The sequence below is a fragment of the Trachypithecus francoisi genome, unplaced genomic scaffold (genome assembly GCF_009764315.1).
Source record: "Trachypithecus francoisi isolate TF-2019V2 unplaced genomic scaffold, Tfra_2.0 Lachesis_group2, whole genome shotgun sequence".
In the NCBI taxonomy this organism is placed as follows: domain Eukaryota; kingdom Metazoa; phylum Chordata; class Mammalia; order Primates; family Cercopithecidae; genus Trachypithecus; species Trachypithecus francoisi.
Window position 1 is genome coordinate 142577092 of NW_022681465.1, and position 14201 is coordinate 142591292.

At 44.7% G+C, this 14201-nt stretch overlaps 1 protein-coding gene across 4 annotated transcripts in view; it reads left to right on the forward strand.

Annotated features, from left to right (window-relative positions):
- The window catches only part of GALNT10 (polypeptide N-acetylgalactosaminyltransferase 10), a 233254-nt gene that overhangs the window by 97007 nt on the left and 122046 nt on the right, over positions 1-14201 (forward strand). For all 4 annotated transcript variants that reach the window (XM_033180692.1, XM_033180691.1, XM_033180688.1 and 1 more), the window contains exons 2-3: positions 6398-6500; positions 9798-9936. In XM_033180692.1, the coding sequence (XP_033036583.1) occupies positions 6398-6500; positions 9798-9936 (242 nt within the window). The remainder of the gene's footprint in view (positions 1-6397; positions 6501-9797; positions 9937-14201) is intronic.

Consider the following 14201-nt stretch of genomic DNA (forward strand, 5'->3'; position numbering starts at 1 on the left):
TTTTAGTGGAATGTTAAGTAAAAGCATGCAGATACCAGAAGCAGTTATTTAGAGCAGCCAGTCAAAATCCATTGCCAATTTATTATTTAATGTGATTTCCACATTGATTCTGCCAGTCTCCTCCACACACTCCCGCTCACTTCTCTTGCCATGTTCCTTCCTCACCCCTTTGCTTCCTGTAGCAGAAGGACATCAGGAACCAAGGGAAAGCAAAGTAGCAAAAGATGGTTGTTGAAGGAAAATAATCACAGCTTTTGTAGACAAATCTTTGAGCCTACAGAATTAAAGAAACTTAAAATTACCTCTGGATTGAAAAATCCAGACGTGCTCTTTTACATAATATTAAGTGATTGCTATTGCATAAGAATTGCTGTCTTTTGAGAAGCAATGTTCCTGCCTTTTTTGTTGTTAATGGTCTTGTGGCATTTGTTTCTATTGTAGAGTGCCACTATTAACTAAGACTTTTTTCTCTCCTTGAAGAACACTGTGTTTCGACGTGGGCATATGACATCCTGTTAATGAGGAAACTCTAAATCCTGTTATCATATCAGCAAGAGCCAGTTGAATTGAATCAGGTGTTAGATAGGTTGCCTCTGCAGGACCCACAGTTTTTCTTATTAGATTCCTATCCGCTGTCCTATTCCTCCAAACATGGTTATCACAAACACTGGAACATACCATATTTTCATAAACTTTCCCTAAAAATAATGTATTGATAGTAGCTCTCTTTTACTAGAAGAGGACCTAACTTTGTCCCAAACACTGGGACACTTTGTGCCAGATTAGCTCAGTTAATCCTCCCAACAGATACTCTTATTCTGTTAGTTTTCTCTATTTATCAGTCAGGGAAACTGGGGTCCACCTGCCGAGGAAGTAAAACCTAGGTTTTTCTAACTCTGAAACCAGAATGTTCTGAGTCATTAAACTAGCATTCATTCACCCCATTGAAGAGCATTCATTCATTCATTCGGCTGGTATTTTTCAAGGGCCTAAGATGAGTCAGGTATTGGCCTCGGAAAGTGCAGTGGTGTAATGCCCCTGCCTTCAAGAAGCTTACAGTCTATTCTAGGGAGAGAACTGCGAGCTCTGGTTTGGTCCTTGGGGCTGACAAGCTGTAGGATTTAGGGCAAATTCATTCTACTCTCTTAGCCTCAGATTTAATATCTGTCAAATGAGCCTGCTAGGTTTAGACAAAAGGTCTTCCAACTTTATTGTGAATTAGAATCACATGGAGAATGTGTTTTCTAAAAAAGATATCTTCCTGGGCTCCTATCTGTAGATACTTTGACTTAGTGGATTCAGCGTTTGAATTTGCATCTATAATAAGGGTCCAGGTTCTCCAAGAACCACCTTTTGAGAGAGACTGATCTTTCTGTAAACCTCATTAGGCCTACACGGTATCTGTGCTGTCAAACCTGCATCCTTGGTGCCTGACACACTGCTTTGTACAGAGTAGGTGTCAGTAAACATTTGGTGATAGTTCAGATGATCTGGGGTTTCTTAATCTGCACTACCTCTAGAAATTCCATGGATTGTCCTCAGGGGCTCCTAAACCACCTGAAATTAACTACAATTTCTGTTAAGGTTTTTGGATAGGATTCTTAGGGCCCTTCAGGCTCCATGTACTCTGTTATTTATTTATTTATTTATTTTTTTGAGACGGAGTCTTACTCCATTGCCCAGGCTGGAGTACAGTGGCAAAATTGCAGCTCAGCACAACCTCTGCTTCCTGGGTTCAAGTGATTCTACTGCCTCAGCCTCCCAAGTAGCTGGGATTACAGGTATATGCCACAACACTCAGCTAATTTTTTTTTTTTTTTAAGTAGAGACATAGTTTCACCATGTTGGCCAGGCTGGTCTCGAACTGACCTCAAGTGATCCGCCCACCTCAGCCTTCCAAAGTATTGGGATTACAAGCGTGAGCCACCACTCCTGACCAACTCTATAATTTTAAGACTGAAACTTGTTTTCCACCCTACTGAAGGCCCTGACCTATAACTGGAATACTTTTTAACCTATACAATAACATTTGAGTTCTGTATCTATATGATTTGGTGAGATGTCAATTTACAGTAGATTCTTAAAATCCTTAAGGAGTCAGTGTCCTCAATCCATGTGTAAATTAGGAGAGCGCTCAGGCTATACTGTTTGTGATTGTCTCAGCTCATCTGAAAGTACCTTTTGGGCAGGTAGTGCTGACTCCATTTTCCAGGTGGGAAAATTGAGGTACCAGTGACTCCTGTAGCTTGTGCAAGGTCACAGTCAAGGGTTCTTTCCCACTAAAAACTAGCCTGGGAGTCAAAGGACATGGTTTTTATCCTCTTGTCTGCTGTGAGGCCTTGGTTGGGTAGCTTGGCTTGTTTGGACTTCAGTTCCTTTATCTGTAAGATGAGCGGAGGTAGACTAATTGTCTCTGAGCAGCTACTTAGCTCAGATGGCTGAGGACTCTAGCAGCTGCGTGCTTAGACATGTAGAACTCCTTGTGTCAGTAGGGTCCAAAGTCCTCCTGGTTTAGGGAAGATATAAGGACCAATGAGACCTAAAGCAGCATAGTTCATCTCTGCAGACCCTGGGAGGGAGGGAGGGATAGAGGGAGCAGTGTGCATCATAAGGCAAAGGCAGTGGAGTTAGGTATGAAACTCCCAGGATTTTGGAGCCTTAATTCTCAGTGCCATCAGTTCAGCAATCCAGTGTTTTGTTTTGAGAACAAGATTCTAGGGGTTTACTTCTGTGAGATCAAAACAGTGAGATTTATCCCTGTACCCCATTCCCACTAGCACTGGAAGACATTCGCAGGCTTGTAGAGGAAATAGTACCCTTCATGGAATCTTAGACTCTTGAAGTGCCCTTTAAAGTTGCCTAACCCTTGCTACTCAAAGTGTCTTTTGTGGCCCAGCAGCGTCAGCATCACCTGGGTTCTTGTTAGAAATGCAGAATCTCAGGCCCCACCCCAGACCTAGTGTACCAGAATCAGTATTAACAAGATCCCCACATGATTCTCCTGCACATTAAAATTTGAGAAGCACTAGTCCCAACCCTGCACTTGATTCTTCTCCTTCACATCCTGATGGACACTCGGTCTTTCTATTCCTGGCCACTTCTAATATCTTCTTCCAAATGGTCTTGTTTCATCCTAGCAGCAACCCGACTTTTGCAATTTCTTCTCTGTCTGAGTCCCCTCAGTCATTCAGTAACGTCTACCATTGGTCCTCAGTGTAGCCTTAGGACTTCATAGAACAAAATAACATCTCCCATGTCCTCCAGGGCTTCTTGTCTCCTAGTCCTTGTAGTTTCTACTCTTCCCCAACCAGGATACATTCCTGAATATCCCAGCATGTTTCAAGCTCACCAGGGCCAGGCATGTAACAAAAATGAGAGATGGGAGGCAGGCGAAATACAATAAGGAATGGTAGGGACTGTGGCAAACTGGGGAGACGTTCCCCATCCACACAGCCCAGCTGATGAGCTGAGGGAAGTCAGCCCAGTACTGGCATGTCTTTTAGGTTTTCAGGAGAAGCCAAAAATCTTGATAAAACAATATGAAATCTCCCTATTTTCACACTAGAATTAAGAAAACCAAACCAAAACAAAAAGCACCTTGAAAGCCACCAGGTTGTTTGCTAGTGACCACATTTGGCCCACAGGCCTCAGGGTTTTGCAACCGTCTATGATAATTACCTATTCAACTTGATGTGACCAACACAGATCAGGTAGGATTATCGTCTGCTTCGTTGTAGACCAGTGGTTCTCAAACCTCAGCGTGTGTCAGAATCTCTTCGAGGGCTTGCTAAAATACGGATTGCCGGGCCCCACCCCCAGAGCTTCTGCTTCTAGAGGTCTAGGGTAGGACCCTGGGAATTTGCATTTCTGGCAAGTTCCCAGGTGGTGCCCATCCTGTACCCTTCACATACAACCTTTTGAGCACCATGGCTTTAGTTTTGTGCCTTCCATTAAGGGAGCCTCAGTTTGCAGAGCCTCCAGTCCTACCAGTGGGCTGAAGTAATCAACCAAAGTTTCCAATCTGTGGGCAGCAGAAGAGGAAAAAGAGATTGGGAGGGAGGGCTGGAGAAAGGAGAGCTAACTAGCCCCTAACTGATCAACTCTGACATCACAGAAGCAGAATATTACCTTGGGCAGGTTCCTGGCCTACCCCAAGGCTTGGTTTCTTTGTCTGTGGTATGGGGAAGTGGTCCTAGCTCAGCTTCCAAATATATTTGTTTACTTGTGTAGGAAATTTGGTATCTATTTATTTTTAGCAGAAGAACTGTCTTCAAATGAAATCCCACATGGAACCCCAGTACATAAAACAGATGTGTTGTTGCTCTGATTGAAGAGCGGGCAGAGCAAGCCCCTACTCTCAGCCTTCCTCTTCCCAAGGCAGTGCCGGGGGCCGCTCCTGTGGAACTGTATCCTGAACTGATTAGATGGTTCCATAAGGACCTTCCAGCTCAGCTTCTGTGATTTCAAAGAACCCTGAGAACTGTTGAAAGCATGTGGCCTTAGTTTTTGTAGTTTTTTTTTCCCCTTCTCTAACCAAGACATCTAACACACCAAGTTTCAGAATTATCTTCTTGCAATTCAGAGAGGTCTATAGGAGAGAGAATACAAAGGACTGTTATTATTACTAGAGCTGTTATAAAGATGTTGAGCCATTGTGGAAAGCCTGCTAACACAAGGATCAACCAGAGGCTTAATAAACACGCGCAGGGATGATTTTATTCAGGGGGCTTCTTGTTAGCACTAAGGTCCAGCATACCACACATCCGGGCCTTTGAAGTTAATTATATCGGAAAGAGGACTATTGGATTCTGCCTGCCACGGTGGCAAGAACAAGTCTGCAAGATTTGTAATGGGCAAGGTGATTCAGAAAGTATTTACATGAACATGGAATATATGTAAGTAGCTGTGTGGTGCAGCATTACCTGGGGAAGGCTCTGGGCCTGGAGGCCTTTGACTTCACTGTTGGCTTGAGAAAGTATCAGGTTCCTTCTGCTGACCCCAGTCACTGAAATGCAGCCTCCTTTAATTAGGGAAACTACTTCCTAATGGGAAGTATTGAGCCCGTAAGGATGGGCTCACCTCCCCAGGTAAATGATAAATGCTGTCAGAGCCCAGGCCGTGGGGGCTGCTCTCTTGGGGCTGCCATGTATATATATATATATTTTTTTTTTTTTTCTTTTTTTTCTCCTTTCAGCTGTTCAATTGCTTCTTCATACAGTCCATGCCCATTTGCCACACATTTATTCTCTTTGGAGCTGGGCCCTCAGGACCACAGAGATGACCAAGACCTGCCTTCTGCTCTTGCTTACGGCACTCCTTCTCCTTGGGCCACACACAGCTTTGCCTTTCTCCACCCAAACGTCACAAGTCAGTGCCCAGGATGTTTGTCTTGCCTGCCTCTCCTGTTGACCTGTCTGAGACCCAGCCCAAATGCACTCAGCTCCATGAAACATTCTCCCATTTCTCCCCAGTGGAACTGAACTCATGTGGTGCATTCTCTGAGCCCTTCCCCTATCCAATATGTAGCGATTAGCCACATGCAACTGTTGAACACTTGAAATGAGTCTGAATTGGGATGACCACAAGTGTAAAATACACACTGGATTTCAAAGGCAGTACAAAGAAAAAGAATGTAGGTCGGACATGGTGGCTCATGCCTGTAATCCCAGCACTTTGGGAGGCTGAGGTGGGAGGACAGCTTGACCCCAGGAGTTCAAGAACAGCCTGGGTAACATAGGGTGACCCCATCGCTACAAAAAGTAATTAGCGGGTATGGTAGCACGTACCTGTAGTCCCAGCTACTCAGGAGGTTGCGGATGGAGAATCGTTTGAGCCCAGGAGTTCGAGCCTGCAGTGAGCCGTCATGGTGCTACTGCACTCTAGCCTGGCCAACAGAGTGAGACCTTGTCTCCCACCACTCACCCCCCCACCAAAAAATGTAAAATACCTTAATCAGTTTACTACATTGATTGCATGTTGAAGTGGTAATATTTTAGGTAGAGTACATTATTAAAACAACTTCACCTCCTTCTTTAAATGTGGATACTGGAAAATTTCAAGTTACATATGTGGCTCATGTTATATTTCTGTTGGGTGTCACCACACTGCGCACTTTCTCCTGTGGGTGAAAAGAATGCGATCATCTTTTTTCTCCACCACTGATTTGTGAGTTCCCGAAAGGTAGACGCTGCGTTCCTGTCATCTTGCTGACGTTTGCACACCTGGCTGGCACATGGCAAGGCACCAACAAAGGTATACTGAGGGAGTGGATAAAGGAACACAAGATGACAGGCATTTGGTCAATAAAAAGCTCCCTTAGGCAGTGTAACTCCTGGGCCTGTGTTACTGAACTTATTTGCCCTTTTCTATTTTTCATAGTTTTTGTCTTTTTTTAAAGGGCTCACACAGTCGACAAAATAAGGCGTTTTTCCCGGGAGATGGACAGAAGCTGAAGGACTGGCATGACAAGGAGGCCATCCGGAGGGACACTCAGCGCGTAGGTATGGAGGGCGGGATTGGCCATGGGTGGGCTCTGTGAAGGGCATATGCACATATGCTTACGTGTGTGTGGGGGTGTGTGTGTGTTCGTGTGTGTGTTTAGTAGGGGTGTCTGGACCTCCTGTTGGCTCCCTCCCCGTCAGCCACCATCCCTTCCCCTGATTCCCAGATGCCCCTCTTCACTGGTTAGCTGACCCCTTTTTCCACTCCCATCACCAGATGTGCTGCCTGCAAGAATTTGCCTGCCACCTTTATTGGGTGATAGAAAATGTCTCCCTCATACAGGATATTTTGTATTTTATTTTCATAGGATAGAAATGTCTCTCCCTTACGGGATTACAACTAAAACAAGGAGCAGTAATAACAGGAGCCACCATTTATTGAACACCTGTTGTGAGGAAGATCCATGCTCTGTACTTGGAAATTTCCTCTGTGAAACCTCAGATCAACCTTTATGGCCCATTTAATAAGAAGGGACCTGTGGCTCTAAGAGGGGTGGTAATCTGCCCACTGTTGCACAGAAAGAAAGAGGCAGACTTGGAATTTGAACCCAGGTCTGGAGGGAGGGCAGAGTTGATTCCTACCTGACACAGCAGCCATGAGACTGAGTCAACTTAGAGGGCTTCAGCTAAAGTTTTCTGTGGCTAATTAGTCTTGGGAGCAGTTCCGTTTATACTGGCCAGTTGGGAAGGGTTGGGGTAAGGTGGTACAGAAATTATATGGAGAATCAACTCTAGGGAGCCTAGACTAAGGAGTCAGGAGAGCAGCTCTGATGCCACTTACAGCCATCTAATCAGCAGTTAAAGTCCATACTCCCAGAGCCTCAGGTTTTCCATCTGTCCGTGGGACTCATGCTTCCTGCTTTGACAACCTCAGGATGTTATTGTGAGGTGCCAAATAAAGCAATGAATATGTAGTAGCTTTGCAATACTAGAAAGCACTATAGAAATCTAAGGCATTGGTATTAATATTTTATTCATTTTTATCTCCATTAAAGGCTCCCACCACTATTGATTTTTTTAAAATTACATTATGACAAAACCAACTTACCACAAGGTTCTGAATAGAGCTGGTACAATAACTTAACTGATGAAAAGAGAAATCTAGAGATGCCAGAAAATGGGGAATGGGTGCTGCTCTTTTTTTTTTTTTTTTTTTTTAAGATGGAGTCTCGCTCTGTCACCCAAGCTGGAATTCAGTGGTGCAATCTTTGCTCACTGCAACCTCTGCCTCCCAGGTTCAAGTGATTCTTCTGCCTCAGCCTCCCAAGTAACTGGGATTACAGACCCGTGCCACCATACCAGGCTAATTTTTGTATTTTTAGTAGAGTCAGGGTTTCACTATGTTGGCCAGGCTGGTCTCAAACTTCTGTCCTCAAGTGATCTGCCCACCTCAGCCTCCCAAAGTGCTGGGATTACAGGTGTGAGCCACCATGCCCAGCCGGTGCTGCTTAAATTAAGAAAGAAAACGTTTGAGAAGAGCTGATTTGCCAGACATACCAGAATTATTAGAACATTGGGCTAAACAGCAAGACAAGAGTAACCAGCAGTGGAGACATTAAGAATAATAATAACCAGCATCTGTCGAATGCTAATTATGTGCCAGGCATCTTGCCTGCATTATCTCCTTAATCATCACATCATTCACATTGAACCTCCTCATTCTAATTAATACAAAAGGCAAAATCTTCAGACTCAGAAAGGCTGACGGCATGCCCAAGATGACATAGCTGGGGACGGGTAGGGCTGGCCTTGGAACTCCACTCCATCTGGCTCCAGAACCTGAACTCTGAATTGCTCTCCTGTATTGCCCTCTTGAAGCTTCCCTCCCTGAGCAAACACTTCTGGTCTCCTGCTTACTGCATTTGGATCCCTCATGTTATCTGTCCTGGGGTCTAATCAGTGATGTCTTATGAAGCATTACAAACTGTAGATGACGGAGTCCTGTTTCTTGTCTGACTGGATTGGAGTAGTCAGAGCCCTTCGGCTCCACATCTCAGCTTGCACCTTCCTGGATATCTGACTTTCTCAATGTTTACTTTGCAGAGTAAATAGGTGTTGCTCAGACCACAAGCTCTGGAAGGCAAGATGATTTTTAACCAGCTGGTTTTATTGCCATTTCTTCAAGATCCTCACCAATGACAGATCCTTTTTTTTTTTTGAGACAGAGTCTCGCTCTGTCGCCCAGGCTGGAGTGCAGTGGCATAATCTCGGCTCACTGCAAGCTCCGCCTCCTGGGTTCACACCATTCTCCTGCCTCAGCCTCCTGAGTAGCTGGGACTACAGGCACCCACCACCACGCCCAGCTAACTTTTTTTGTATTTTTAGTAGAGACGGGGTTTCACCATGTTAGCCAGGATGGTCTTGATCTCCTGACCTCGTGATCCGCCTGCCTCGGCCTCCCAAAGTGCTGGGATTACAGGCGTGAGCCACCACGTCCAGCCATCAATGACAGATTCTTAAGCTACTATTGCAGGGGTGGATGTGGACATTCCCTCTTACCATATGTACACTGGGAACCTAGAGAAAAATTTCCCAGAGTATCAGACTCCTTCTCCAGATGGGTTGTGCAGAGAGAGGAAAGCTAGCACTTTAACCCACCCAAATCCATGACTCAAAGCAACACTTTTCAGGCACTCCTGGTTTAGAGTAGGCAGATCTTAATTTGTTTGCTGGCCTAAAAACAAAAATAAAATCAAAGCATCTTTTATCATTTATGGCAATTTTGATTTACTTTTAAAGTTTGCCTTACCTACAGTAATCATCTTTCTCGTGTTTATGAGGTGTTTTATACTTTACAAAAAGCTTTCGAATAGGCAGCTCTCATTTGACTCTTCCAAGTGTGCTGTGGTTATCGGAGGGCGAAGCTTTAGCTCTGAAAGCTGGTGGGACTTGGCCCAAGGTTGATCCACTCACAGATGGTGGACCTAGCTGTCCAGTGACTGGTCTCCGAGGGCATGGGTCTTTGGAGCTCCTGACGGAGTGAGGGGAATGTGGGCTTTGGAATCCATACTCCTGATTTGATAACCTTTCTGAGTCTCAGATTATCTTTCTATGGAATGAGATGTCTCATGTCCACCCCACAGAGCCACTGTGATTACATGAGAACAAGATGTGCAAAGTGGCTGAATAAATGCTTGCTCCTCTCTTACTCTTTGTACTTCCCACTGCAAAATCTGAGCTATGCTGTACATCCAAGTCAAGTTTTATGTTGGTGGTTTAATCATATTTTTCATCCTTTTGCCCCACTCCATATACAGTACCCCCATTAGCAACATCGAATTTACTCTTTGCTTCTAGGAAATGGAGAACAAGGAAGACCTTACCCCATGACCGATGCTGAGAGAGTGGATCAGGCGTACCGAGAAAATGGATTTAACATCTACGTCAGTGACAAAATCTCCTTGAATCGCTCTCTCCCAGATATCCGGCACCCAAAGTGAGTGTAACATCTCTTAAATTCTGAGATCTAAGGATGTTGCCCCTGGCCTTGTTGAGAATTAATTAAAGAAGCAGGTACATGGAGCCCTGCTGACGGAGACTCCCTCCTCTTACACAGGCATTTGTGCAAAGGTTCGTGGTGTTGAGGGGTAAGGGATAATACTGTCGCTTCAGAAGAGCCAGCCTCCTTCCTCTTTTCAGGGAGTTGGAACTATGAAGCCTCTGCATTTCCCCTTTTGCTCTGGGCTGAAGGGAAGTTCAGACCCCAATGTAGAGGACAAGTTGTCATGAAGTTTTTAACTTTCATTCTCTTCATTTTCTATGTGATGTTTTTATTTCTTTTTTAAAAAATCTTTCTTATATTTCTGTCTTTGTTATAAACCATCTCTATTCACATTGAGAGCAGACATATCAGAATGATTATAAAGCTGATAACAGTGGCAGCTAACATTCTTTGAACCGGTAGTATGTGCCAAACACTTTATTTGTATCATCTCAGGTTGCTGTCAGGTAGGTCCTGTAATGATGCCAATTTTACAGTGAGAAAACTGGGGCTTAAAGGAGGGTCATAATTCACTTAAGGCCATAAGGTGATTAACAGGCTGAGCCAGGCCTTAGACTCCAGTTCAATCAAAAACTATACCCTGGACTTTAAGCTATCCTGCCTCCCCGTACATTTTCAATAAGGGTCATTGTGATGATGGTGATTTTCTGGTAGAGCCGTTCTTAAACTTGAGATACATTAGAATCACTTGGAGGGTTGTTAGGACACAGGATATTGAGCCTCAAAGCTGTTGATTAGTAGGTCTGGATGGGGGCCCAAGAACTTGCATTTCAAACAGGCTCCCTGGGGATTCTGGTGCTCCTTATCTTGGGACCACACTTTGAGAATCACTGCAAGTAGATTTCAGAATTGCTTCCACATGAAGGTAGTACTGAGTAGCACTGGAGCGTAAGTTTTGCTCAGGGACTGAGAAAACAGAGCCCAGGAAAAGATAATAAAAGCTAACATTTATTTGTTGCTCACTATATGCCAGGCATTTTTCTAAGCCAGTGGTTCTCAAAGTGTGGTTCCCAGACCAGCAACATCAGCATCACTTAGGAATTTGGTAGACCTGCAGTTTCTTGGACAACAGCCCAGATTTACCGAATCAAAGCTATGGGGAAGGGTCCGGCAATCAGTGTTTTAACAAGGCCTCCAGGAGATTCTGATGCATGCTTGCATTTGAGAACCACTGTTTCAGGTATTTTAAGTATATTAACTCAGTCAAATCTTCTAAAATCCCTGTGAGGTAGGTACTGTTATTATAACCATTTCACAGATGAGGAATTGAGGCACAAAAAGATTAAGTAATTTGCATAGGATAACATAGCTGAAAAGAGATGGAGCCAGAATTTGAACCCAGGGAGTCTGGCTCTAGAATCTATGGTTTTAATCACTGAACCATAAAGATCTTTCCAGCTATAAGAACTCAATCAGTAGAATGCCGTGCTAAAGACTTCATCTTGGTAACATGTTTGGCAGCTTACTCTGCCTCCTGAGCTCAAACAGTCCTCCCACCTCAGCCTCCCATGTAGCTGGGACCACAGGTGTGTGCCACCACTGCTGGCGAATTTTTTGTATTTTTGGTAGAGATGGGATCTCATTATGCTGCCTAGCCTGGTTTTGAACTCCCAGACTCAAGTGATCTTCCTGTCTCAGCCTCCCAAAGTGTCAGGATTACAGGTGTGACCCACCGTGCCTGGCCGAGCCCCAGATTTTTTGATGTAAGTCTAGACTGTTTGTAGTTCAGCTATCACAGATGTTACTGGATTTGGAACTGTAACCTGACTTCTGAGGGTCAGAAACTCAATGTATGTATTTAGCTCCTTGCGGAGTTCTGAGTTCTGCACTAATTTCATCTTTCTGAATCTAGGAAAGAAGTTCACCTGGTGAGTTCATTCATTGTTCTCTCACCACAGCTGCTGTTCTTGTGGTACTGTGGGTTCTCAACCCTGGCTGCACCTGGATGGTTTTTTAAAATACAAAGGCTAGGACCCTACCCCAGACCACTAAAATCTGAATCTCTGAGGTTGTTACCTGGATCTCAGTATTTTCTAAGATCTCCAAAAGCAATTCTCATATATAATGAAGGTTGAGAATCACTGGTGTGAAATGAATATTTCTGCAGTGAGAGAGAGACACAGGCTGGGTGTGGTCGCAGCTTTCTTCCATTCTTTCATCTACTCATAGTAAATATGTAGGTCTTCTATGTGCCAAGCCCTGTGCTTGACACTAGGATCACAAAGATAAATGAATCATTAGTGTTGCCTCAAAGGAACTCCCACTCTTGTGCAAGAGGTGGGGACGGATGACATGAGCTGGGCATTACACCATAGTTGAGAAGATCAATAATAGGGTTGGGCACAGGGTGCTTTGGGACCACAGAGGATACCCTGACCCTGTGCCTGCCCTTTGAAAGCTAGGAAGGCCTTCTGAAGGGGTGCTATCTACAGCCTCTGAAAGGAACAACTAGGACTGGCCAGGGCACGAGGGTGAGCAAGAGCACTGTGGGTAGAGAGAGTGGCCTGGCCCTAGAGGCCTCCAGGCCAGACAGCACATGTTCTCTGGCTTAGGACTTAGGAATTGGAGCCAGGATGAGGACCTCACCCCTTTGTCTCCCATTGTAGTGCTCTTTCCTGACAGTCCAGAAAAAGAAACCTTTTCTTCATCGCAGAGTCCTGGGATCCACAGATGTGTCCCTCAGTAGAATTCAGGGGAGTCTGTAAAGTTGGATGAGAAAAATGTTGAATTTTTTTTTAAATTAAGCTTTATCTGCAATTTGGTGTTCCCTTCAGTTGTGAATGTGATCCACAAAGCCCTGTGATGTCCCCCAAGGAAAGCATTTGCTTTCACATCACTTACAGACCTCTTGAATCCCATGGACACTCATCACTACTTGGAAATGGAGGTAGTTTTTAGAACTACCACTGATCTTTTTTTTTTTTGATATTTACTTTTTATTTTTAATTATTATGGCTATATAATGATTGTATATATTTATGAGATACATGTGATGCTTTGATATGAGCATACAATATGTAATGATCAAATCAAGGTAATTGGGAAATCCATCACTTCAATCATTTATCATTTCTTTTACCACTAGATCGTGTTTCTTCTCTTTTTTTTTTTTTTTGTTGTTGTTTTTGAGACAAGGTCTTGCTATGTTGCCGAGGCTGGTCTTGAACTCCTGGCCTCAAGCGATCCCCTTGCCTCAGCCTCCTGAGGAGCTGAGATTACAGGCAAAACCTCATCACACTTGGCTTTGAATACATTTTGATAACTATATTTCAGTCTAATTGGTTTTATTTAAAATCTGGTACATTTTTTGGAGTATGAGCATTGCTCTGAGAAGTGTCCATAGGTTCCCCCAGCCTGGCGGATGGGCCCCTGGCATCAATAAGCTGTGCAATTCCTGTTCCAGGTGGGTGGGAGTGGAGCTAAGGAGGTCTCAGGCACCTCTATCACGAGCCCACCCAGCCAGCCAGCCAGCCAGCCAGCATCCAAGCTACTAACTGCAAAAGATGTCACTACTGCCAGCACTCCTGACACCTCCCTTTTTTAGAGTCACCAAGTGTGGAAGCTGACTTTTCAGAAATGGGTTGACAGATGTCTCGAAGAGGTTTCCTTTTTTTCCAGAGGGGAATCTTTCCTGCAGTTTGACAGCAGAAATGTGTGAGTAAATTAGAGCAGCTGAGCCGCTCACTCCCTTCGGTTTCTTTTAGCTTAAACAACTTCTCCAGCAGGAGCTGAGGTTTATGTTTGCCTTTTGTTCCTTCAAACTGAATTTTGGCAACAGCATGTCAAGAACAGGATTGAGGGGCTGTTTGTTTGTGCCAGCTGCCTTTCCTTCCACCAGAAGCTGCACTGGGGACCGCGTAGCCAGAGAACGGAAGCGAGGCAGTTTGGCCGAGACTCACTGGTCCTGCAAATGGGAGTCAGCCAGCTGGCTCTGAGTGGGCCTGCCCTCTGCACCTCCTGCCAAGTGAGCATGAACAGTGGCTGGCTGGTGGGCTGGCCCACTTTCCCTACTCCCTGGGAGCCCTGCTGGGCTGCTTGGCAACTGAACATGGAGGCCCCTCCAGAGCACCAAGCTGATGGCACAACAGAGACCCAACTGCTAAAGTGCCTGGAATCTGCAGTTTCCTGTGCACATCCCATGTTAGGTGGTCAGTTTCTCCCATGCAAAGATTATCCATAGTGGGAATGAAAGCAGTCCA